Source organism: Haemaphysalis longicornis, unplaced genomic scaffold, assembly GCF_048455015.1.
Source record: "Haemaphysalis longicornis isolate Haplotype H1 unplaced genomic scaffold, Haemaphysalis longicornis Haplotype H1 scaffold_2, whole genome shotgun sequence".
NCBI classification, from domain to species: Eukaryota; Metazoa; Arthropoda; class Arachnida; order Ixodida; family Ixodidae; genus Haemaphysalis; species Haemaphysalis longicornis.
Window position 1 is genome coordinate 229,020,305 of NW_027526295.1, and position 26,067 is coordinate 229,046,371.

Sequence of the window (26,067 nt, forward strand, 5' to 3'; positions counted from 1 at the left end):
TTTTGACCTCAATGTGATTCACCAGTAATATTTTTAGTTGGGATGTGTTCACTAAACGAAGGGTTTTTTTTCTTTTGTAAGTGATGTTCAGAGAGCAGAAACTGACCAGGACAAATACCGGGATGAGCGTTTAAAAATGCGTGTAGCACATAAATGATCGCCTTGTGTTTGCAAAAACCTTGAAGTTAAATGGAATTTTTAGTCAACCGAGCGTGAGGCTGAGGACGTCCTACTAGATTTTATACTTCTAGTGTGAGAACTCTTAAGCAGTTCAATTCTTACTGAAAGTATTTTGTGGTCCCTATTTTCACCACCTCAAAGTCACTGCGAGCGCAAAATACCACGTACACTCGTAGAGATTACGTACATGTGACTGGCGTGCACTGATAACCTACCTTCGTTTTCCGAAGTCGAGTCCGGGCACTCGGTCGAACGTCCCCGATAAGGTCGATAGCGTTGTGTCATCCACCCCATAAAAAGCTGCGCTCGGGCGAAGTCCTACGAGAAGTGTGTCTGGCTGAAGCGAAGGTAAGAGCTCTAGGCTTACATACCATACCTGAAAGTCCGAGTGTACATTTTTTAACAAGCTTAGATTTCAGAATTATTCTGCTCTTAGAATCCGCTAAGTTGAGTCGAAAGCTGTCAAAAATTACCAAATGATATCGCGATCACGATATGGTGCGATGATTCTCTGTCGTACTAGAGCCGCATGCAATGGCAGCTAGATTCTCGAGCAAAAAAGTAACCCGTGTGCACGTATCCTGTCAATATTTAGACCCAAAAAAAGGTTTTATCGACAGATTTCACTCGATGATGCATAAGTTTGGGAAGTATTAGGCTTGGGTTACAAAATATAAATCTAATAGCTAAGCAGGAATCGCGAACTTGTCGTTTCCATCATACAATTCTTCAGTGAGGGTGTGTCTTTCTTCTGTGGCAGCGTTTTCTATAGCCTTCTACAAATGTCGTTACATTTTTCCTTACAACCCCGTTATTGTTTTTGTACGTTCTTGCTTAAAAGAATATACCGAAATATTCGAAGTGATGTGTGTAGCCCGCATAGGCGATTTGTACTCCATATCTTCCAACCGGGATGGTTTTTCTTTGGCTAGTGATGGACTTGAAAACATTTTAGTACCGGGAAACAAAGAATTCGTTTATTCGTTTAACCGACTTTACCCACGTTGCGGGATTCTCGTCTCTTCGCAGCCATGTTGAAGCTACTCCTCGTGTGTGCGCTCTTTGGGGCGGTGGCCCAAAGCCGCAAGGTGCATCCGCCCTTTGTGCGGCCGCTTTCCGACCAAATGATCGACTTCATCAACCGGCTGAACACTACATGGAAAGTAAGCACGCTCCTCTTTCTCACTATAAAGAGTCGCTATAAAGAGGCACCGTGACTCCTGCGGTGGAATTCTCAGTTTTGTCCCTTTCCTGCCAGTTCTAAAGTGTGCGCTTCGAAAAAGCCCTGGTCGGTTGAAAGCAGACGACCGGGCTGTGACGCACCACAAGCAAGGCGTGGCGTCGGTTTCTGTGCGTGCCATTGGTCAGACACCTTGCACGGGCATCTACGTCACAATCGAAATGGACGGGAAATGGAGCTTTTTGAAACGGACCCAACTAAGGATTCCGAAGCTGATTTCTTGAGTTCAAATGCGTTTCTTTGACAACTTGCCAGCGTTATAAGCACTCTGGCCCTGAGACACACATGGCTGTCTAGAATAAGCCCTTCCAAATCAGGCACTCCTATTATCATCAAAAGCTATAAATGGTCAACTCCGAATCTATCAGTAAGGACTATTTTTGTGCGAAAAAGCATAGTGATTTCAAGAGGATTTTTTCACAGCTTAGGAGCCATTAATGACCCTAAATCTGAACGTTTCATTGTATAGATTCACACTTAACTGCAAGCATGGCAAACGTGAAGTGATGTGACTATTGCCCGTGTTACCTCTTTACCAGAAGCAGTGCTGGAATTAACAACCAGCCAAGTGCCAGAGCTAACAATCATGGTTTCTCCTTCAGTACTGAAAAGCTTCCACGGAGTCAAATTGTCATCATAAATTGGTATCGGCAATAGCAAGCATTATCTTAAGGATTTGATACGGTTAAGCAGCTCTTGATTGGGCAAGGCGTTTCGGTTTTTCAACCTTTTTAGCTGCACTAGAAATGGGGCATAACAGGAAGGCGTGTGAGGCATTAGTGGAGATATTTGCTTGACAGGTCACCAGTACAGACGGTACCTTAGATTACAAGTACAAAAGTAAGGTTGGAACAAGCATATCCCAACCGACGCGAGGAGGCGCTGTTGTATCCAATCCCGCCGGTGCAGATAAGGTTATGTCTTAAAAATCAGAAATAGGGCACAGAAATAGTTGTCTTTGCAGCTAAACTTAGCAAATATCGGAAGCAGTACTAGCACATTGCGAGAACACGAGGGCGTCGGGTCATATAAATTAATCAAACTATTGGACACGAAAAAACAGAAAATACAAAGGGGCGTGTGTAAGTTATTGATACTTTTTTTATTGTTGAAGTTATTCAGGAACAAAGCGTTCATGCTAAATATGAGTAATTATTTAAAGAAAATGTCTTCTCATGCTTTTTTAGCCATGATCAATCACACAGTAGTGTCGGCAAGCTACGGTTGAGCTAAACCGAATTCAGCCAATGAAGTCTCTATCTATAACACACGCGGTATACTTGGTTTTCGGTTGACCATTATTGAGATCATGGTTACGATGCCTTGACCATTACTCCCATCACAACGTTTATAAAAATCTATATAATTCAATGCAATATTTTATCCAGACCGCATATGCTCGGCAGTACTATGTTGAATACATCTCACAAAGTTCTAATTCATTCATTCGCGTGTCGCTGGCGACATCTCTAAAAATTACTTAATAAAAAATGGGGCAAATATTTGTCCTGGCTAGAACTACAACACTCTTAAGACTTCATTGATATGTGCGCCGTTTTTGGCTTATGATTTTGTACATATATTTGCCGTGTTTGATAGGCTTCATGTAATAAACGATATTGTCACAATGCAACGGGCTAGTTATAAAAACAGGGTGAGTAAGAAACAGGCTGAATTTAGAGGAACATATGCCTGACGCGTACGCGCAGTCACGCTAAAAGCGCGCACACCTGAAGATGATTTTTCGTTGCCTTCTTCAAGGCTTGATGACGATTATGAGTATAATGTACTCCCTCAAAAATGGCGCTTACCTACTCAGGAAAGTTGCTCCTTACCAGGCTTTTCGGAATCGGCGGGGTCTTTGTGCTCCAACACGAATTCCACATGGGACAATATGAACCATTTGCCAATCTCTATATCGCAACCTACATATATCACTATATTGACAACGGCTATTTTAAAGGGGCTGTTGTATTGTTTGTTTAATTATTCATAATACTATTGCAATTTTTCGAATTTTTGATATATTTGTCGTCGAAAGCAATATCAAGTGGTCATTCATGAACAGATTAACCTATCCTTTATCGATTTTCTCGCACAGGCCGGCAGGAACTTCGACAAGAACGTTCCCCTGCAATATGTCAAAGGTCTGCTAGGTGTGCATCGCGACAACAAGAACTACGGTCTTCCAACTTACTACCACAAGGTCATTCCGAAGGACCTACCAGAATCTTTCGACTCCCGCGAGCAGTGGCCCAACTGCAAGAGCATCGGCCTCATCCGTGACCAGTCCACGTGCGGGTCTTGCTGGGTGAGTGCGACTTTAACTATTATTAAGAGAAACAAATTTAGTTTTGCTAGCTTCAGCCTAAGAAAGCAATACTTTAAGAGGAAAACAGATGAAACCACGTGAGCGATCTAGGGAGGATTAATGTTAACAGGTTACACAAATAACGTTGTTAGATTACGGGAAAACTGAGCGACCACAAAGGGAAGGCAGCTCGGTAAGTCGGGGCAACGCAGGTTATGCATAGGGCTCGTACGAGAGTGTCGCTGCAGGAATGAAAAGCTGAGAGTCAAACTGAGCTGAGAGTCAGACCAGGACGAATTTTTCTTCAACTGCGAAGTTTCTGAGAAAGCTGTATAGCTTTCCTTTGTAGCCGTACGGCTGCATTTAGGTGGATGTCAAAATTTCCTTCGCACAAACCTCCTTTTTGTGCGAAGGGTTGGCGAGCCTGACCACGCCAGACGGAGTGACGCCGACACGCAAGAAACAAAAAATAACCGGTTTATTCTCGGACAAAGAAACCAAAAAGGACATGCACAGAAACAGCAGCTTGAAACAAAACGGTCATAGGAACAACGCCACAGCGGAGCCTTGCCTCAATTCACGCGCGTACCCCATACACGAAGGCGCTGGCATCGAGACGCCAACTGTAGGCGCTCGTTTGCGTCATGATGCCCTACTTCGCTCCAACTCTCCTAGACGGAAGCACCGCGTGAATGAGTCATAGGGAAGGACATAGGGCGCGTTCGTAGTGCTGCTCACGTCGCTGCTCATACCGCAGTCGGTAGAGCGCTACGTAGCGCTTCCGTTGCGGCGAGAGGGCATGGGCTCGAAATAGGGCGCCGCAGCGTCAATGGCCCTTTTTCTGGCGACGTCACTTCCGTAACGGATATCATGTGACTGAGATCTTGGTGTACCCGGGTATAAAAAACTTTCGTGTTAAAAAAACTCACTGGCCATTACACACTGTGAAGGTGGTCGTCCAGCGAAGCTGCGAGCGCGCCGGGGTGTTCAAATAGTGCTTCCTTGAGAGTGGATGTTGGACTTCCGTGTCTGCGGCGAGGTCTTTATGGGACCACAGTCTGTCACGCACGTTGCAGCTCAAGCCGAACTGGCTTTGGAACCTGGCGTCCGCGCCCTTGAACTTTTTCAGGTCGACGCCTTGAAGCCAGAACTGCTTTCCGGCGTACCATGACTGACCAAATGCATCGCCGGTTCTCGCTCATCGCCTACGTGCTTCTCGCCAGCACGCTCGTCGGACGCCGCATTAGTATCGGCACGCCGTCTACGATTACACTCGCGTCGCTGTTATCGGGCCCCGCGCGCATCGCATTTTGTAGTAGGTTTCATTGAGTAACAGACAATGTGGAACAGGCAGCTTACACAGATGAAAGTTACACCGATCTTCTCAAAGTGGGCTTCACTTTTAAGCCCCAATACATTTCTGGAATAAAATTTTTTGAAGGAAAATATAAGCCGCCTGTTTTCAAAGCCGATGAAAACTTTCGGATTTTTTTCTCGTAGTCTGTCATCTTTATTGCCGCCACGTAACAATATCAAGGCCTAGGACCTCATCGGCGTAAGCGCGGTCTTTGTAAGCTGACTTTCCACTTTCCCTTTTTCCACCCGGGTGTCCGAAAATCCTGCATCCTAGCCATAGACACATTCGCTATAAAAGGAAATTTATCGCAGAAACTCCACACGTAGTGCAGCGCGCTCCTGCTAACCATCGGGTTGGGTTCATAGAGTAGTTATTTCTGTGCGGCTGTTGTCTGCCATAAAGCGCACCAAGCACCCAAACCGCACCCATCGGCCGCTTCATCATTATCAGGGCCTGAGCCGTCACTTAAGAGCCATATTACAGCGTATATAACAGGGTGTCATAAAACAATCAACAAATAAGCGGAAATAGAATAAAAATAATAACTCTAGTATGCCCAGTCGTATTGTATACTGTTTGTTAGATATAAAAGGTGCATTGGAAGCGGGGGGAGGCAGGGGGAGGGAATAACTTTCCTTTCAGTATTCAACAAATCTCTCGGTTAAATACCTAGGGCGCATGGGGCATCTCGACCTAATGGCTCTTTCGTGCATTATTTATTCTTTCGCCTAATTAAGGAATTATTTTTTGCTAATGTCCGTCTCATTTATGTTTTAATGGGATAAAGCTACTCAAATAAGCGTATAGATTGAAGTTCTAACTGACTCGCTGACGCCCTCACTGACTCACTGACTTACTGACTCTCTCTCTGTCTCTCTCTCCATTTCTTTCTTTCCCTCCCTCTCTCTCTCTCTGTGTATCTCTCTCACTCACTGATACGTCTCCTTAAGAGCGACATACGTGTGCGTCCGTGAGTGTTCTACTCCCACTGTTAGGGAAAAAAAGTACATCGGAATCCATTCCCGTTTCTTGCACTTACCCATTTCCCCCTTTTGATATGTCAATTTCTGCATGTATCGTTCCTTCAATAAAGGAATGATCAGTTTCTTTTCACGCGGCATGCACGGTTCTTCTGGCCAGTTTCTCATTTCTGCCTAAAACTTGTTGTAAGTTGGCGAGCAAGGCCTCGATGGTCGGAGTTAGCGTAACTTTATCTTCTCTTTACCTGCTCCGTTGCAGCAAAAACTCCCATTTCTTGGCGGCCCATCATTTATTTTAATTTCGAAAAGATCTCACACAGGGCGCATGCCTGAGTCACACAGCCAATAATCCCGGGCCGAGCTTTTTCACGCTCATTTTAGCCAGCGTTAGAAGTCTTTTTAGTAAAATGATACCACAGTTATCAGCGGCGTCTACGGGCTTTATCTTACGTGTACTACATATAAATCAGATATAATGTGAGTAATACAACACATGAATATTATGTGGTACTATTTCAGGGGAACGGATATTCAACCGTGCTTTCGTACCCCTTTTTTGCAGGCATTTGGAGCGGTGGAGGCCATTTCCGACCGGATCTGCATTCACACCAAGGGAAAGGTCCAGGTTAACATCTCGGCTGAAGACCTATTGACTTGCTGCAATAGCTGCGGAGACGGGTGAGGCCTGTATACAAACAATCATGTTCTCCTTCGAAAACTCTGATAGAAATCATAACATTGTCGGGACAAATTGATGCCCCGTGCTCTAACGTGGGGCGGTCCAACTTCTAAGGTTAGGTTTAGAAAACTCGTACCTGGTTGGGGTCCGCAAAAATACTCGTACGCGCCTATAGATCTCGTAAAACTAATTAATTAAGGCAGGGGCGAGAATTGAACCAAAGGACACGCGCGCACAGGCATGCATATGACTTGACCTCTACTCCAAACCAGCACCACCGGGAACACAGCGCTTGAAGTACTTTAAAACACGACCGGGCGTTTGAAGTACTTTAATGGTGAACGAAACGCTGCCAAGACGAGAAACGAAAGACAAGAAAAGGGTGGCGGCTGAAGATTCAACCTTAGGGAAAGAAACATTGCACTGTGCACGTTGTAGAAAAAGAGGTAGAGGAATAAAGAGAAGAAGAAGAAACTGCTCTGAACGGTGGCCTCCTGCCTCTCTCTTCTCTTCGCCCGCCCCTTTCTTAACATTTGGTGCCGAAAACCCCGTGCGGCAACAATTGACTTCAACGCACGACCTCAAGGGCCCGTCTTTCATCTGCTCCGCCCCTTCGCGCTGCGAGTGGGGGAGGAATCGTTTAACGAAGTGGTCCTGGAACATCACGGCTGGGGGGGCGATTAGGTGCAGCCTACCGCGTAATGGAGCGACTGAAGAGCAAGATTTCTCCGCGAAGAGCCAAGAATACGAGGCTTATAAAGGAAGCTCGCTCGTTGCTCGACGCTGGATGTCAAGACATCGCCAAGCTCACGGGTTTGCAAGATCGACTCATGGCCAACCACGCCGAGCTCTTGAAGATCAGCGAGGAGCTCGAGGCCTTCCTTACGGCGGAGGAACAAGACATCGGGTATCAAGCGGCCGAGGAATACAATGATAGGACCCTCGACACGTTGGCGGAAATTCGATGCAAGATCGACTTTCTTGAACGAGCCGCTCAGAACGCCCCACATTCGCCGGCTGTTAACGAAATGGTCCCGTTCAGACAGGAAAGTGCGGCCACGACCTCGGAACCTCGGCTTCCGCCGCTGGACGTACCGGTCTTTCGAGGTGAGCTTCAGCTTTGGACGGGTTTCTGGGAGCAGTTCGAGCAAACCATCCACAACAACAACGCTCTGACGCCCACGTCGAAGTTTTATTATCTGCGCCGTTACGTGATGGGGGAGGCGGCTGCAGCAATCGCAGGCTTACCGACCACAGACGCCTGTTATGCGGATGCTATAGAAATCCTCAAGCAGCGATACGGGAACAAGCGAAGGATTCAGCAGCATCATCTTTCCGCACTGAGGAATCTGTCACCTGTAAAATCGTCTGCTGACATACGGGGGCTCAGGCAGCTCTACGATGCGGTGCAGCTGCATAGCCGCTGCTTGAACTCTCTGAAGGTGCCCACCTGCAGCTTCTCTGCCATGCTCGTAAATATATTGCAGCACGCGCTCCCACACGATATTGTGCTGAATTTTACTAAAGAGAAGCGGCATCGAGAGCTGACCTCCTCCCCAGGGTACGGCCCTCCTCCAGCCAATTCATCGGGAGAGCTGAACCCTTCCCCAGCAGACGAGGCACTCCCAGCCCGCTCATTGGCAGTGACAGCTGAAGCGGACGATGAATTGAAAGAGCTGCTCACCTTTGTGAGGATGGAGCTAGAGAGTCGCGAGCAGTGCTGCGAGTTGCCCCAGCGACAAGTTGCTGGCAACCGACCAGAGAAGCAGCGAAGGTGCCCCTTCACGGCGTCGGCATTACACGTCACTGCCCGCAAAGACCGAAAGGAGGAGTGCTTCTTTTGCCATTCCCAGAAGCACAGCACGCGTTCATGCACCGCCGACCTCTCACTGGCTACTAAAAAAGAGCATCTCGCAAGGGACAGAAGATGTTTTAGGTGCACGACCAAGGGTCACCAAGCGAGAAACTGCCGGGCCAGATTGAGTTGCGCGTCGTGCCACGGGAGGCATGCAACCACCATGTGCGACCCTTCGTTCAAAGGCAATAATGCAACCGAGGGTGCACCGGGAACAACGGTCTGCGTATCGGCCCCGGTTCAAGCGTCTGGAGAGAGCAGCAACGAACAGTCGAACGATCGTTCTAAAGACAATGGGGTGTACCTTCAGACGTTCCGAGCATGGTTGAGCCACGACGGGAGGAGCCGACTCGTTCGAGGTATACTCGACGGCGGAAGCCAGAGGTCGTTTATCACCGAAGACCTCGCAACCAAGCTGCGTTTGAAGGTTGTGAACGAGACGACGGTCGCATTCAACACGTTCGGCAATGCTTCTACTCCGTGTGCGCAGAAGCGAAAAGTCGTTCAAGTTCCCCTTCGGAGCCAACACGCTACAGATGTCCACTCCATCGAAGCGATAGTGGTACCTGTCATCTGCCAAGATGTATCAGCACCATCAGCTGATATCTCTTTCGTAGAAGATCTGCGAAGGCAGGGCAAGGTCTTTGCTGACCAGCAGATGTTCATAGGAGTAGATTCAGAGCCCGGCCTCGGTCTGCTCATTGGATCCGACTACCTTTGGCGTTTGCTAACGGGAGAAGTTATTCGGAGCCCGGATATCGAAGGCCTGGCGGCGATAAACACTATTTTTGGGTGGACGCTTCAAGGTCCGTTTCGGCAGAAGGCATTCCTAGATGGGGGAACTCACCTCATGGTCTGCGTTCTGAGGGTGAGCAGCGTCACGGAGGACGAATCCGCGTCAGAGCTCTTGCAGGCTTTCTGGCAACTGGAATCAATGGGCATAGCGGACTCGAGCGAACAATCTACTGATTGCCTGGTACAGTTTAAACAAACAATTCAGAAGAACAACGGAAGGTACACTGTTGCACTCCCCTGGAAAGAAGGCTGGAAGAATTCCTTGACGGACAATCGTGACATCGCACTGAACCGGCTGCAGAGATTAGTAAAGCGACTTTCTCGCCAAGAAGGGCTGCTACAGAGGTACGACACAGTGATCAGGCAGTACTTGTTGCTCAACCATGCTGAAGTCGTACCCAAAGTAGTTCCTGACGATCGGGTGGTTTACTACATGCCGCATCGCGAGGTCGTGCGCGAGGAGTCACTGACAACCAAGCTGCGAGTTGTTTTTGACGCGTCCTCGCATTCACAAGGTGTACCATCCCTCAATGACTGTCTCGACAAAGGAACGAACCTCAACCGAGTTCTTCGTCTAAGTGGTCGTCTTCAGGGAATGAAAGCTGCCTACGAGGAAAAGCATCCGGTCGTACTACCGAAGCGGCATGCCTTCACAAGGTTAATGGTTGTAGAAGCCCACTGTCGTGTATTTCATGGTGGCGTAGCGAGCACTATGGCCCAGTTACGTCAACGTTTTTGGGTTATTCATGCTCGGCAGGAGGCGAAGAAGGTGATTCGTGCTTGCTTCCTCTGTAAACGATTCAGCAGCAGACCTGCTAACGTACAACATGCTCCGCTGCCTGAGGACAGACTACTGGCTTCCAAACCATTTGAGGTAACTGGACTCGACTTCGCCGGTCCACTTTACGTGAAAAACACCCCGGGCGCAACTACTTCAAAGACTTATGTATTGCTGTTCACATGCTCTACCACAAGAGCTGTGCACCTGGAGTTAACAACCGGGCTCTCTTCGGACGCTTTCCTTCTCGCTTTTCGTCGGTTCCTGGCGCGCCGAGGGGTACCGTGCACTTTGTACTCCGACAACGCGCTCGCATTCAGAAGAGCTTCAAGAGATATCAAAGAGGCACGGAGGATAATGGGCACCTCTCCATTATCCTCATTTCTCGCCACCAACCGGATTAAGTGGAAATTCATAGTCCCAGCAGCGCCGTGGTGGGGAGGTTGGTGGGAGAGGCTGATTCGCTCCGTAAAGTCAGCCTTGCGGAAGGTGCTTGGAAAGACGAGCCTGAGCGCAGAGGAGCTGACCACGCTTCTTACAGAAGTAGAAGCTGTCATCAATTCAAGGCCTCTTACTTATACGTACACCAGTGCGGAGGAGCCCTCGCCTATATGCCCTGCGCACTTTCTCATTGGAACTTCCTTGCTGAGCATACCTGGCCCAGGCAATGAGGACGACTCCTACATCAACCAGGTGACACGTGAAACCACAATTAGCAAGCTTCGGTACCGGCAGAAGCTTTTGGACCACTTGTGGAATCGCTGGAGAAGAGAGTATATCCTTGAGCTGAGGTCCTTTCATCATCATCCAAGTGCGTCCAACCGAAGTTTACAAGTTGGGGACGTGGTCTTGGTGGAGGCAACTGGCACCCCCAGGAGCCTTTGGTTGCTGGGCCGTGTTACAGAAGTTTTTCCTGGACGAGACGGGCTCACTCGGGCCTGTAGCCTGAAGACGCAGGATGGGAAGATAATTAAGAGACCGGTGCAGACACTTCATTTCCTAGAAATGGGACCTCCATCTTCTGGTGGGGGGAGAATGTAGAAAAAGAGGTAGAGGAATAAAGAGAAGAAGAAGAAACTGCTCGGAACGGTGGCCTCCTGCCTTTCTGCTTCTCTTCGCCCGCCCCTTTCTTAACACACGTTTCTCTGCGCTGGCTCACGGGTGATTGCATAGCTGGCCAATGGAGCGTAGTTGGAACCTGAAATATAGCAACGCCTCGTACGCTATATCAGTGGTGCCACTCTAAGCTCTGTACAGTCTTCATCGTCCGAAGTTCAATGTCTCTCATATTTTCCAGTTTTCAACTCATCAGAATATGCTTAGGAGTCCTCCGCACCTGTTTTAAAATATACGTGCTTTTTCCCACATCACTGCGCCCCACATATTTGATATGATACCTTTTGTTGGGTTCAGCCAGAAGGGTGAGATGCTATCATAGCAGCTTGAGAGCTCCATTCTGCCTGTTAGTCCAACTTGCCATGGTTCATCCGAAACAGCTTATATTTTGCTGTCTCGATTGATATTACTTTTGTCTCTACTTTAAGTGTATTGTAATACATGATTATAACACGAACAGAAAAAATAAGGCAGTCAATGAATGATGAACATTTTTAAAGCGAAAATTAGGAACGAAAGCCGACCATCTCGCGTTGCTAGTTAGTGGTTTCCATTAGAAAAAAATTGATGAAGGAGCAACCGTACACTTAGTATTAAATTAAATTCCAGCATACGAACATATACATAACATACCTGATAAATGTTAAATATATAAGCTGTTACCGACACACAGGTAAGGAGCGCTCATGTCCAAGACATATTACAAAGGCTAAAGTGTATCTTTATACCTTTTTGGCGGCCAGTTGCAGCAGCGGGCCAGCCTTCCTGCTAAGATTGAAACAAGGTTTTGAGTAGCATAGGTGTACACATCAATATTGCGCTTTAATGGGAAAGTTATGAGCTTTACACCCAGAATAAAAATTGCCGCCATTCGGGCGCCAATATATTGGCGCGCACTCCTTCCCACCATGGGCAAAAGTGCGAAATCGACTGATGACATGCTGCCTTTGTAACCCCAATGGGATGACCGCAGTTACGAGTGTCCATACCATGTCGCATTTCAATCTACCTCGAGAAACTGACCAAGTTATCTCCCTTCTCACTCATGAGTGCAGTTCAAAGCGGTGTACTGCTACACTAGCAGGACGTTATTGCTTAGATCCATACACCGTATCTTGTACGGAAGAGTCGCTAAGCATGTGTGCTCAGTGCACATATGTGTTGTTTCGACAATCGTGAGGTTGTATGAGTGCCTGGGCCCCCTGCGGATTAAGCACACTCATTCTTGAGCGTCCTAAAAATAGGGCGGCAGGCTGACTCACGAGCAACGTTACTAGAATAAACTCAGTTTGAAAGCTCCGTCGGAGAGGCGGGCCGCGTGGCGGGCGCGAGAACTAGTGGCGCTGTAGTCGAGTCTTGCGCTACTCTCGGCGCGTCGTCTGCTACTGCGGCGGGCCGCCGCAGCCGCCATTCCTGGCGGGCCGCCGCCCCGACGTACCGCGGCGGCTTTCTAGTACTGCTATGCTAAACTTAAACATATATCATCTTCCCGGTCGACAAGCTTAAACATCTTCATCCTTCCAGTCGACGTTACCGCATCCTATTTGTGCACTGTTTGAGTAGATATGCATACGATCGTCTGTATGCGTATTGACTTGCATGCGTTGCTCATTGGCTGGCTAAGAATCGACGGTGGGCCTATATTTGAGCTGTGTAGATTGCGTTCAACTTCCATATACGGGAGTTTCTAAGCGAGTGAGCATTTTCAGCGTAGCTTCGATAAGTACTGAGCTGTCTTATCTCGACGAAAAATGACCCAACACGTTTGTAAAAGCCGCGCCTTTATGCCTGTGCAGCGACACGACAGTTTTTGTGAATCTGGTCAGTGCGAGGTTCCGTTAACCAGCTTCCGATGTAGAGTTCTTATTCTCAACTTTTATATGCGCCGGGCTCGTCTCACCTCCTCCGGCCTCAGCGCTGTTTGTGGTGCATAGGAGACATTAGATCACCGAAGATGAAAGTTCGCCGACAGTTCTGACGCTCAGTTCATCTTTCGCAGATGCACTCGACTTTTGCGAAATCACGTTAAAGCTTTAATCCACAATTTAAAGGTACGGATTCTACGCCTAAGTTCATAAGGATCTCTGACCGACTTTTTGGTATTTTTAACTGAAACTGAAAGAAATCCCTCCACCTGATCGTACAAGGCACCTCTGCAAAAGGCGAATGAGGATTCAATGGCTTTTTTAAAGGCTGAATTGTACATAACAGGACTCCAGGATGCACAAGGAAAATCAGCAATTGAGGGCCTCAAGAAAACCGTATTTTTAGGACTCCCCATACGCATGAAAAGTGTCATGGCAACTTTTGACAGGCTTGTGGAAACAGGGCAGCTGCAAAATTTGCTCACGCACAAGATGTCTCATGACCACTTGAAAGCATTCTTTGGTTGCGTAAAAAAAAAGGGGTGTCAAAAAATAACAACCCTACTACCTTCCAAAGGAGCTGCATAAGGCAGTTGTTTAAGCAATTTCATATTAGCCGTACGCGATTAAATATGATCCAATATGCATTCAGCCGTTCGCGGGTGTAATGCGTATTCGCTTGAAACATTCCAAAAGTCATGTACTTGGTGGAAGCAACAAAGGGTGTATGATTTTTATTCACCCGGAATTAATTCGAAAGGCCGTAGAAGGTGAGACCAGCCCGGCGCACATAAAAATTCAGCACAGGAACTCTACACCGGAAGCTGGTTAACGGGACCTCCCACTGATGAGGTTCACAAAAACTGTCGCACTGCCATGCGGGCCGGAACGACCACACTCACGTGTTTTGCCTGAATCCAGGCAAAACACGTGTTGTTTTGCCTGGCGAGCATCGGCGTCAATAGCGGGCGCCTCCTTCACTCCAGAAGGTTTTCATTAAGATCGTCGGTGCAAGTGCGCGTGCTTTGCAGCGACCAACATTACTAGTAACGTTGGCAGCGAGTGTGTACGCTTTGCTCGTCGGTCATTTTTGGAACTGTTTTCGGCCATGCGAAGAAGCTTGCACGAAGACACGTACGTCATGTACAAAACGTAGTGAGGAGCAAGAGATTCATCCACGGTTCAGAATGCCGACTTGCTTTGCGCCGGGGTGCAAGAGCGGCTACCGCAATGGCTACTCCACTTCACGCCACTTCTTCGGGCCACCAAAGGACCCTACGGAATTCAAAAGGTGGGAGCAAGCTTTACATTGCAAAGATAAAAGGCTAACTGCGAAATGCAAAGTCTGTGACATTCATTTTGAAGATGACGGCATTGTAAAGCACTACCATCATGTTGTTGCCGGACAAGAAATTTTGATAGCACGCGGAAAGTGGGAGCTCGCGCCCGGTGCCATTCCGCGTTTGTTCCCAGCACTTCCACCCCATATATCGAGCCGAAACTTTCCGGATCAAGGCGCAAATCAGCCCAAAAATGCACGGTGTCCCGCAAAAGTCCAGTGCCTACTTCTTCGGCGGAGGAGCCGCCGGAAGTAGTACAGCAAGACGAAAGGCAAGCGGTTATTAGCAACGCTGCCGTGACTCAGAGTTGCCCTGGCGTCACACTAACAATTGATAAATTGTCAACTGTCATGCTGCCTTCAAAGGAGTGGATTTTCGAGAGTTTTTACGACTAGGCAACGAACAGAAGTTGTGTGAAATAAATTATAAAATATAAAATATAATATAAAGTAAGATAAATATAAAGTCACTTACAAGTTATCTTACAAACGTGTTGGGTCGTTTTTGGTCGAGATAAGACAGCTCAGTAGTTATCGGAACTACGCTGAAAATGGTCACTCGCTAAGAAACTCCCGTATATGGAAGTTACACGCAATCTACACAGCTCAAATATGGGCCCGCCGTGGAATCAGCCAACCAATGAGCAACGCACGCAGGTCAATGCATACAGACGACCGTATGCATATCTACGTAAACAGTGCGCAAATGGGATGCGGGGCGTCAACTGGAAGGATGACTGATTGTGAAGTTTGTCGACTGCAAGGATGATAAATGTTTAAATTTGGCCATAGCACGACTAGAGAGCCGCCGCGAGCAATTCCGCGACGGCCCACCGCGGCACGCCGCCGCCGCCGCAGTAGCAGACGACGCCCCGAGAGTAGCGCAAGACTTGACTGCAGCGCCGCTAGTTCTCGCGACCGCCGTTTGGCCCACCCTCCTCCGCTGGCGGAGATGCGGAGCTCCGAAACTGAGTTTATTCTAGTAACGTTGCTCACGAGTGCACTTACACCCCCCCCCCTCTCCCGCTCCCCCCCCCCCCCCCCCCCCCGAGTGGTGAGCGAGCCTCGCCATCGTTTTGGACTGGCGCGTGTGGGCGTGAGTGAGTGCGAGCCCCAAGCGCATTGAGCCCCTATCACCACTCGCGGCCAGCCCCACTCACCACTCGCGAGTGCGAGTGCCACTCACTGTGAGCCCCGCTCGTCACTCTCGAGGGCCCTCGCACTATTCGCGCCATTTGCGCGGCTTGCCCCGGTGAGCGCCACTATTGCGCTTTCACTCGCTGTTGGCTATTCGTCGCACGAGCCGCTCGCTGTGATGGTTGATAATGGCGGGATTGCTTTGAGCTTTGCAAATATGTCGTCACTGCACTCCCGCTATGGGACACCTAGGAATTAATTATCTGGTGGCGTGTCGATTTATGAATATGTTTTGGATGGCCTTCTGATGCCTTAGCAGCAATACTGTTCGGTTTCATGACTCATTGAAGGTAGACGACGAGTGGTGACGGCGAGTTGTGAGCGTGGGCGAGTGGGGGTGCGAGTGGTGGAGGGTGCGTAGTGAGTGCGAGTGGTGAGGGCGTCTGGGCGTCTGGTGAGCGTGAGTGTGAGTAAGACCGTGAGAACCAATATAGTTTTCTCTGTGAGTGCGAGTGAGTGGTGCCCACTTTTGCCAAGGTATGGTCCTAAACCACACATAAGACACCCACTCAGGAGTGGGTGTGTCCTGAGGGTTAAATCTATAGGCCTCGCGATAGGTGGCTTCATGGAAGACATGCTCGAACCGTAGAACTTGAAATTCGTTTAGTTGCTGAAGATCCCGTGGCATTTAATTGGCGAATGATACAAAGAAGCACACTGAATGGTACATTTATTATATGCATGACATTTCGACAGATACGTGAAGGTACAACTGGACTATTTAGCTCTGTAGCGATAACCAACCACTGGCTCCCTCAGTGCAATCACGTAAAGTTATCGCTTCCACGCACGCAGTGCCTTGGCGGCCTTTGGAATCTTAAGGGAGATTTCTAGAACTTCTGGGATTAATTGCGCAAATTGAAGTCTGGAGTCTTTAGGCCATGTTTCGACCACTCTAGGCGCATTTATGCGACTTTATTTAGTAGAAAAATAAATTATAAAGTGCTGTCACCCTTCGTTGCGATTTCCTAGGACGTCTAACGTGGCGCTTAGTTGCTTTTTTTTAAGTTGCGCCTACTGCGCGGCGCGCCGACCCTCCGACAAAGGCAGTCGGAAGGCCGCCGGAGGGTCGTCTCAGTTCGTTAGCTCAGCTAAAACTAAGCCACGGCAAGGTTTGTTGCCGGAAGAATGTGGCTTTAGTATGTTAGTTTGTAGAGGTGCAAAATAGGTTCATATACCCACCGCCATATCTAAACGTCTAAGTCCGGCGGCAATGTTCATACTTGTCAACATTGTTGAACAAGAACAATACGTTACGCAAATATGCAGCAAAAAATCACTGCATAAGTGACATCTGCAGTGTTCTTTTATAATAAATTCATGGATGCTTAATTCTTGTGATCGCAAATTCTACATCTACTGCAGAAAAAAAATTTACTCCGTCGACTGCTGGCGCCTGCGCCACAATAGGTTCTGGCGGCATTTTAAGAAATCAAATGGCAACGGTTACGAAAGGTTCCACTAGATAGGCTGCACGTTCCGCTTGGAACGCCCGTGGAGAAGGGCAACGTGGTTCTATAAACGGTAACGTAGGGCGCCTCGCTTCATGCTGCTCTCCGCCGTACGGAAGCGCTGGCATCGAGGCACCCGGCCTGGTGCAGTGGAACGCGGCAAATTTAGGCAAACATTTAGCGTGTTTACCTTGGGAGGAACGCTACGGGAGAGGAACAGCTTGAGAGGTAGCGGGAAAGCGAAGGGAGGCATTTACTTGGAAAATGTCGATGACATATTATCGTCTTTCGTCGACATTTGCAACGAACGGAGCAGATACACGGCCATTTCTTTAAGTTGCTTTTTTTATTTTGATGATCCTTTCTTTACTGCATTCCCCATTTTGCGCTGTAACCTTCATTGCTCCACGAGCGAGTTGGCAGACAGCGCGCAGACAGACACAGACGCGCTGGCAAGTTCTCGCGGTGTGGTGTTAACATGAGCACCGACAGCACCGATGGTGTTAACATAAGCACCGGTGTGGTGTTAACATAAGATTGCCCTACCAACAATAACGTCGTATGGGAAGTATATTGCAACACTGAACTGGAACCGAAATTGGTTTTAACTCCACTTTGAACACCGTCCAATAACATCGCAAGACGAATACGCGTCATTGCTGTTGTTGCGGCCGCCACAAATGTCGCATGGTATTTTAACATTGGAGCTATTTATGGGTTTGCAATGTCCGGCGATGATGCCCGTCACGCCAGGCGAAGGTGATGCCCGTCGCGTCAGGCGAACGTACCCCGCCAAGCCGACTGCCGAAACGGTCATCCATGTGCGAGCTCGGTAAGCGGCGGAAGTTCAGATCCCTATATATGCACCAATAAAATGAATAAACTACTAAACGACCTCGGCCGAGCTTCGAGTAAGTCCATACCGCGGCGAGTGCCGTTGTGAGCGACCGCCGCCTCTCCGGGGGTGGCCGTCAGCGTGCCGAAGCCGCCAAATACCGCTACCGTAGTCAAACGAGAGTTTGCCGCAAAGGAACTGCACTCCTTCTGCCCTAGGCGCCCATCGCTGGCCCGCCACTTTCGGACCCTTACCGCAGGCCCAGAAGGGCTCCCAACGCGATGTGACGGCTGTACAGTGCGCTGACTCCGCTCGCGCGCCGCGTGCTCCCACCCCACATATATGCACAGATAAACTACCAGACCTCCGTGGGTCAGCTTCGAGTCAGCTTCGAGTCAACTCCCGCCTCTCCGGGAGGTGGCCGCCAGCATGCTAAATTCAGATCCGCTGCTTCAGCAGATCTCACAGGCGTCGAACAGACTAATTCTTCTTCTTGCAGGCTTTAGGAATTAAATACTGCTTTGTCGACCGCATAAACGCTGAAAAATGTGTTTATTTGAGGCAGATTATGCAAAGCAAACAATAACAGAAGCTTGACAAATTCAATTCAGTGTCGCTTTAAGCAGCTTGACGAGGAAATCGCTAGAATATTTGTAGTTAGTTCAGGCCTGAACCACCGTGGGGCTGCATACGAGGTAGGAGTGTGCACAGCCTACACGCGGAGGTTTGGGAACACGTTTATTTGTGCTTATACTCATTCACACATACAACCGCGCCTGCGTACATGTTGACAGGTGGACGCTATTATATAATTTTATATAATTATATACCGTGGCTGTCGCCCGTATTAGTAGGAACACGTCCCGTGAATATTTTTATTCACACGTATATGTCGCATTCAAGCTTTATAAGATACACGTACGGCTGTCATGCATGCGTATTTCATTGAATACGGGCCTCCATTCGAGATAAGATAAAATAAAATTTATTTAGTCACGGGCAAGCCTAAGCCCTCAGTAGGCTTGTGCGGTGACAAACTACAGCAGCGATAGTTCCACAGACTGGTGTTAGCATACAACGCGTAGTTATAAAATGTCAGAGAAAATACAAAACAAGGACACTGGAGGATGACTAGACCAAATACAAACAGAAAACACGGGAGAAACAACAAACGTAAAACAAAAGTGTAAGAAAATGAAACATTGCTGACTTCTAATCAGCCATCCTAAAAAGAAAGTGCGGTCGCTCTCAGCTTGTCTCACGAAGTCATCAAAAGCAGGTCATCTTGACAATCATTGAAATATTCTTGATATCACATAACGTCACACATGTCTCAGAGGTAAATATTTTGTGTTACAAACCTTGTAATCACTTTTCCACAATCACTTAAAAATCACTCATTGTTTAAATACGTTGTAAAAACTAAGCCATCCCGCCGAATCACACACTGATTGACTCATCTCGAGTAACATTATCAAGAACACTTTTTGCAAGGCTTGTCATGACTTGCTTCACTATGTTTTTTTTATGTTGAAGAAGAATTGAAAAAAAAGAACAGCACATGCCGTAACGGCGAACACTCTCACATAGGGCGTGAGCCAATAACCTTCTAATTGAGAAGCGCAGAAATACGATCGTATTGTATAGCAAACACGCAGTCTTTCGTAATTTCTTACATAAATAGCCCATGTATGTGTTCCAGGACAGGTCGATGTCGATGAACACACCGAGATATTTTAACTGCTCACTAAACTTAGGCCATCTTTTGCTGGTTGGGAGTGGGTCACGGTTATGACGATGCTTGTCATGATACTTATGACCATATGGGGATACCTTGAAGCACATCTGTACGAACGGTAAATGTTTTCTCTTCGATCTCGGTATGCATCGTATTCGGTAATAAAATATTCCCCTTCAACGTTACAACAATGCCTTTAAAATCTTCTATCCACCCGCAAAAAATTGCTGTTCCACACTGTCTTTACCGAATCTGTAGATCTAAGAAGAAGATAAATCCACTTTTCGGGATGCCACAATTCTTCATGCAGCTGCAACGGTGGCTACCCGTCGGCAGCGTGGGAGTACTACAAGGAACAGGGCCTCGTGACTGGAGGCCTGTACGGCACTGACGACGGTTGCCAGCCGTACCACTTTCCGCCGTGCGAACACCACACCAAGGGCAAGCTTCCGCCGTGCAAGGGAATCAAGCCAACGCCGAAATGCCTTCACACCTGCCGCAAGGGTTACGAGAAGACCTACAGCGAGGACAAGCACTTTGGTAGGCAGGCAGTATATGAAATTTTATTATAAGTTGAAAAGGGAAGAAGATTTAATGGACACTCTCCAAGAATCGCAGCTACTATATTTTTGCCTTCAGTTAACTTCGTAATTGCTGTTCTTGCAGACGTTTTTCTAGATCTGTAAACTCGTTACGGGGTTCTTATACCAGTGCCACACGACACCAAAAATGACATTAAGTACTTAATGCCTTTAGTTTTAATGCCATTAATTTGCTGCTACACGCAAAAATCCAATTCCATTCTCTCTAGTGTCATTTCTGGTTTAAGGAGTTCCGCAAAAATCATTCGCCTTCCCGAACGCCTGATATCTGCCTAGTCTCGAACGCGATCAGCACCGAACGAAACCAACCAAACTATCAGCACCAGAGTGTTGACGCGAAAACGAAGCTGAACTTCAGAATAAGATAATTTTTTGTGCACTCTTGGGGGCGAATTTTTGAAGAAGACGAAGTTCACTAAAATATCGGCAAAAGGCAAAACATCACGCTGCTGGTCGTTTTGAATTTTTAGGATTTGATTACCGCTGGCAGTCGACCGCAGCTGCTGAAACCACATTTATAAACGGCTTACACCATTTTTTAGAAAACACTATTTCTCATGACGTTTTCGTTCACGAAAAAAATATGTTTAACTCGTGTACGACGTTTTTCTTTACGTTTTTCTCTACGCCTTCTAAAATGTGAGTGTATTTCTCTTTTTGGTCATTATCACCATCATGCCTAAAACATTTAATGCCTTCGCTTTCTAACGTGTAGCGCGGCCCACCCAAATAATGTCCTTCAGTGTCTTACGGCCTTAAACCGCTAGTCATTTTTCGTGTACGTGTGCCCCGTGTATTACTCTTGTCAATGACTTGCCTACGAATAGCGTCTGAGCGCTTACGAGTCAAAGTGTACGAAGTTGTAAGCAGTAAAATAGAAGCACGAACTGTTTTGCTAACATTTTCAATAGGTATTAATACCATCAATAGAGCAGAGAAAAATTAAAGTACACTGAATTGAAGTTTATCCACTTTGTCGCTCTCGTAACTTCCTCCCAAATATATTGAAAATAGAGGCTTATATTTCTTCCAATGGGACGTAAAAACCAGGGGTGCTTAACGACGTTTACGTGTATGAAGGTTTATATGCCTAATAGATATTACCCCGGAAATTTTTTCAGGGAAGAAGGTCTACTCTATCTCTGGTGACGAGGACCAGATCAAGACCGAAATCTTCAAGAATGGACCTGTGGAGGCTGACTTCACTGTTTACGCAGACTTCCCCAACTACAAAAGCGGTGAGCATATTGGAACAATACGCACTTATGTTACAGCGAGAGACCTAGAGACATTCTAATAATCCTCATACTGATAACTGCCACTCATGACAGTTTTAGTAAACCGAAAGAGCAGCACAGTCCTCGTTTGAGGCATGTAATCGTGTGGAAACTATAGTACTAGACACTTTTGAGGTCTTTTCTGGTCCCTTTAGGATTTACCCGTCAGTTATGAAATAAATATTGAACATTTCGAAACTTGTTATGTGCTTTTTCTTCATCTCAAAGGTCTTTAGCTTAGCACGTCGTCAGCTTTACTGGCTTTACCCGCTGGGATGCAAAAACTATTTCTGTAGCTACGTGCCAGCTCGCACTAAAACGACCATATTTAGAATGCACTGAGTTTATTTGGCGCTGTTGTTTCCGCTGTTGTTTCCGTGCCAGAATGAGTGTTGAGCTACGTTGTGTGATCTTAACTTGAACGTGATTCCTTGCCCAGTTAAAAACGAAGGACAAAGAAAGCTGAGAATGAAAAACAAGGAATGAGGACCAGGAATATGTAACGGATAGCCTCGTCTTCCTTGTGGTTTAATAGTGATATTTATTACGCTCAAGTTCAATGCATGATTTCCTATTCGACGTCGCGAGGATTGCACGGGCGCATTCGACCGCATTGCCCATCTATCTCCTGTTCTTGTTTTCTGTTCAGTATATTAACATCAAGGGACATTTCAGTACATCACCAAAAGGTCAGTTCGGCTTACCATCGCCGTAAGGACATATACAATTTCCCGGCGATTCCAAAAGTGGTGATTAACTTCGTCATTATTTGAAAAAATGAGAATAAGAAGAGCCAGAGAGAAAGAGAGGTGCCGTAGAAATGTATTGGTTGGTTCGAAATAGTCCGTGCATTTAGCCTTGTGTATTAACATTTCCACCACCCTAGGTCAACCCTTGGGTAACGGAGTAGGGATCTAAGGTGTTTGCTTTTGTATCCGATGCTGATGTTCGGTCAGGAAGAAGCTTTTCGCTAAAAGTGGTTCTTATTCGATGGAGCTAGGGCTACCGAGATATCCGGATCGGGGATTTAGATCTCACGCAACTCGCGAGTGCCTGAGTGGCCTGGTTTCTAACGCCGCCCACCTGTCACGAGGCGCATTCTCTAGAATCCCGTCGAAGACCACGCATTCCGAACTTTTTCTTTCATTTGATGAGATAGCGTGTCACTCGGAGGATCTTCCCAATTGCGGTCTTCGCTGCCTTAATTGAAGATGGTCATAAGGCGGCCTGCGCTGGAGCGGTCGCAGGTTTCTCGTGTGCGAAATTATGCTGAGTGTATAGCATTTAGCTGCATTCTTCGTGTGCCAACAGGTGTTTACCAGCGGCACAGTGATGAAGCGCTGGGTGGACACGCAATCCGAATCCTGGGCTGGGGCACGGAGAATGGCACCCCCTACTGGCTTGTGGCGAACTCCTGGAACCCTGACTGGGGAGACAATGGTGGGTGTCGTCATGCTCTACGGATAGAAAGTTTCAACTTTTGGTGTCTAGCTGTGGAGTTCTCTTTCTTTAATTGAACAACAGGGTAACAAAGCATTTGTCAGCCAGCGTCAGAAGAACGGGTAGTGGTGTTCGCGGATTAGTTGTCGGTGGCGTTCAGTCTTCTACGAATGGGATAATAAGGTTGTAAAATGTTTATTCTCCCCTTGCCAGGTATCTGCTTTGACCTGCGTGGTCTACCTTTGCATAAGGCGCTCATGCGCTCTGATTGTCGAAGATTGTATACATGACACCCTAAACAACCTTGGCACGTACCTATGTTCGTATGTAATGAAATCGTTCCAGGACAACTCCCTTCCACCGGGCTCGGTATATGGACGTAGTGCCCGAGTCTCGGTGTTACAGTGGACGAAGTCTCGAGTTGAAAAACCGTAGTTTCTGAGAATATGTTTTGTCACATAAGCCAGATGGGAGATATTTCGGCGCGGCAAGAATTAGGCACGGATTGAAGAACTTGGGGAGGCCTAATTTAATTGAAACGAAAGATGGGTTAGCTGGGTTCTGCCAATATGCGCCGCGTTTAAAGGAGCGTGAAGATAACGACGCAGACTAAATGTATTCCGTGGCCCATCATTACAGAGTGCTTCATACCACGCGCGTAGCTAGAACTTTGCGTCCCAACATTAACCGTATTTCAGATCTTACCCCAAAGCACCACGACTGACATTACGTGGATGATTCTTATGGTCAACCCACAAGACCTGTAATTGTGAGGCTCTGTGGAAGTTAGAAGGAATTATAACAATTTTTATCTTATAGATGCAATGGATTCTCATAAATGATTCTAAACGCTTAAACGCCTAACAATTAGGCGGTGGAGTTTGGTTATGTTTAGATGAAGAACCAACCTTTCTCTTGTTTTAATAAGACGAGCGTTGTTTATGTGAGCTGAGATTAGCCCGCCGGCCCTTCGACTATTTTATTCGTACCGAACAGAAAAATACGGTGGGTCTGGGACGCCGTGTAAACGGTTCATAAACAAAAGGCTATTGATGCGGTGTTATTTATAAAGTTTTTTTATGTTTTCCCCATTATTTCGGAGGGGACTTCATGGCTAAGATGTCGTACAGCGTTTCGTGTACTATGAATATATGCGGACAGCAGTGCTGAGCTGGAGAGATACTGCAGCTGTGACAGCCATTAATGAAACAACCATTCACTTCCTCCGCCTGCGCATGCGCTACAAAGCAGGCTGCACGGAGCGCACACAATATGATATCTTTTTTTTTTCTTGCTTCAGGCTACTTCAAGATTCTGCGGGGAAAAGATGAATGTGGCATTGAAGACGACATTAACGCTGGGATCCCCCGCGAGTAGAACGCTGCGGATCTAGGCGTAGAAAAGACACAACCCATCGATCAATCATACGCAGCTCCACTGGCGGCCTCCAAAGTTCTCTAAATTGCCCTTGAGTCAGCTTGAGCCGACATAACAAGAATGACGAATAAATGCTTGTGTTCAATATGCAGAATATCTGCATAACCCAGAGTTGCCTCCACCACCATTTTCTCTTTTTGATTAATTGATTGATTTAATACGTCAAGTGTGGAAAAGTTTCGAACCACCTAGCGGCACCAGCCGGTGCCAAACAGGTACAGAGGCTCCCCGACCTGACGCTCGGCTCTTGTGTCGGACTACAACGCCTGGGAAGTTCACCTGCCTTGCATGGGACATCGCCCCTATGGAATTATGGAATGGGGCGGCTGGAAAGTTCAATTATTTTCTCCGCCATTCCATACACTTGTGAATGGTCACCGGAAACGTAGCACAATAAGTGAGAGCGCAGGAAAAAGAGCACCCGCCGCGGTGGCTCAGTAGCTAAGGCGTTGTGCTGCTGAGCACGAGGACGCGGGTTTGATTCCCGGCCGCGGTAACCGCTTTTCTGATGGCGGCGAAAAGCAAAAACGCCCGTGTGTACGAGATTTCGGCGCACGTTGAAGATCCCCAGCTGGTCAAAATTAATCCGCAGCCCTCCACTACGGCGCGCTTCATCGACTGCGTCGTGTCGGCGAGTTAAACCCTACAATCAACCCACCAATCAATAGAGGAAAAAGGGTTCTGTGATGTGCCGACCACTAAAGATGAATAATAAAAGCAAAAAACCAAAGAAAACATAAACAACTTTCAAGTTTCGACAGAATAACAAGGAACAAAAGAAAGTTACAGCCAATGTTAATAAGACTTTCATGGGAAGCCATAAGCGGATCGTACGAGCCCGAACCTGCGCTTTGTAGCTGTCTGAAGGGTTCTTGAAATACTACTCTAGTCTACTGAAGGTGGGAGTGCTATTCTTAGGCTTGTTCTTATGTAGCGTGTTCTTACCTGCTGTTATACACGCATTCTCCTAACGGCGAGTAATACTGTAATATTTCTACTAAATATCATAATTGGAATACCGTACCCATTTCATTTCACAAGGGTTATAGGTAGCCTTAACACATAGTACCTAATTGAAGAGTCAGAATTTTACGGGCCACTCTTTCTTATCTCGATGACAATATTAAATAATTTCATGTTCTTTATCAAGTACTCCCTCACCAGCTGGTTAAGAGAATTAGGGTTGCAACCTTCGCCCATAGAGTTTCATACAATAACAACTAGAGAGAAATGTGGCGCTGCGATAGTCCGCCGTAATGGGTGTGATGGGTAGTTCTGGATTCGCATTGGCAGTCGATAGCTTCCGGAAGTTATTATGAATTGAATTGTGCAGCCAGTTTCGTTTTCGTTTTGGACTTGCATGAATACATTTGCCTATTCTGGAAGAAGCGTTCAAAAATACGTTTCTCCTTGAACTGAATGCCACACGCGCACTGACGCCGCTCTGGGTGAAAATGTTTTATAATGAGAGTTGTGAATCGGGTGGGTTATCAATTAATTGCCGGCACAGCGATCCCGAAAACACAAATGACGGCGCTGTATGCGGCGAAGTTGCCTACGAATTAGGAGTAGCGGTGCTGGTCCTTCGGCAGAGC

The 26,067-nt window shown here is 47.3% G+C and overlaps 1 protein-coding gene across 1 annotated transcript; it reads left to right on the forward strand.

The window, feature by feature from the left end:
• Positions 1-379: 379 nt before the first annotated feature.
• On the forward strand, positions 380-24,583 carry LOC144170051 (cathepsin B-like). The gene is made up of 8 exons (XM_077699569.1): positions 380-528; positions 1,210-1,343; positions 3,522-3,731; positions 6,631-6,746; positions 20,027-20,256; positions 21,440-21,556; positions 22,907-23,035; positions 24,336-24,583. The coding sequence occupies exons 2-8, from the start codon at positions 1,212-1,214 to the stop codon at positions 24,410-24,412; spliced, it is 1,011 nt and encodes a 336-aa protein (XP_077555695.1). The 5' UTR covers positions 380-528; positions 1,210-1,211; the 3' UTR covers positions 24,413-24,583.
• Positions 24,584-26,067: the final 1,484 nt, after the last annotated feature.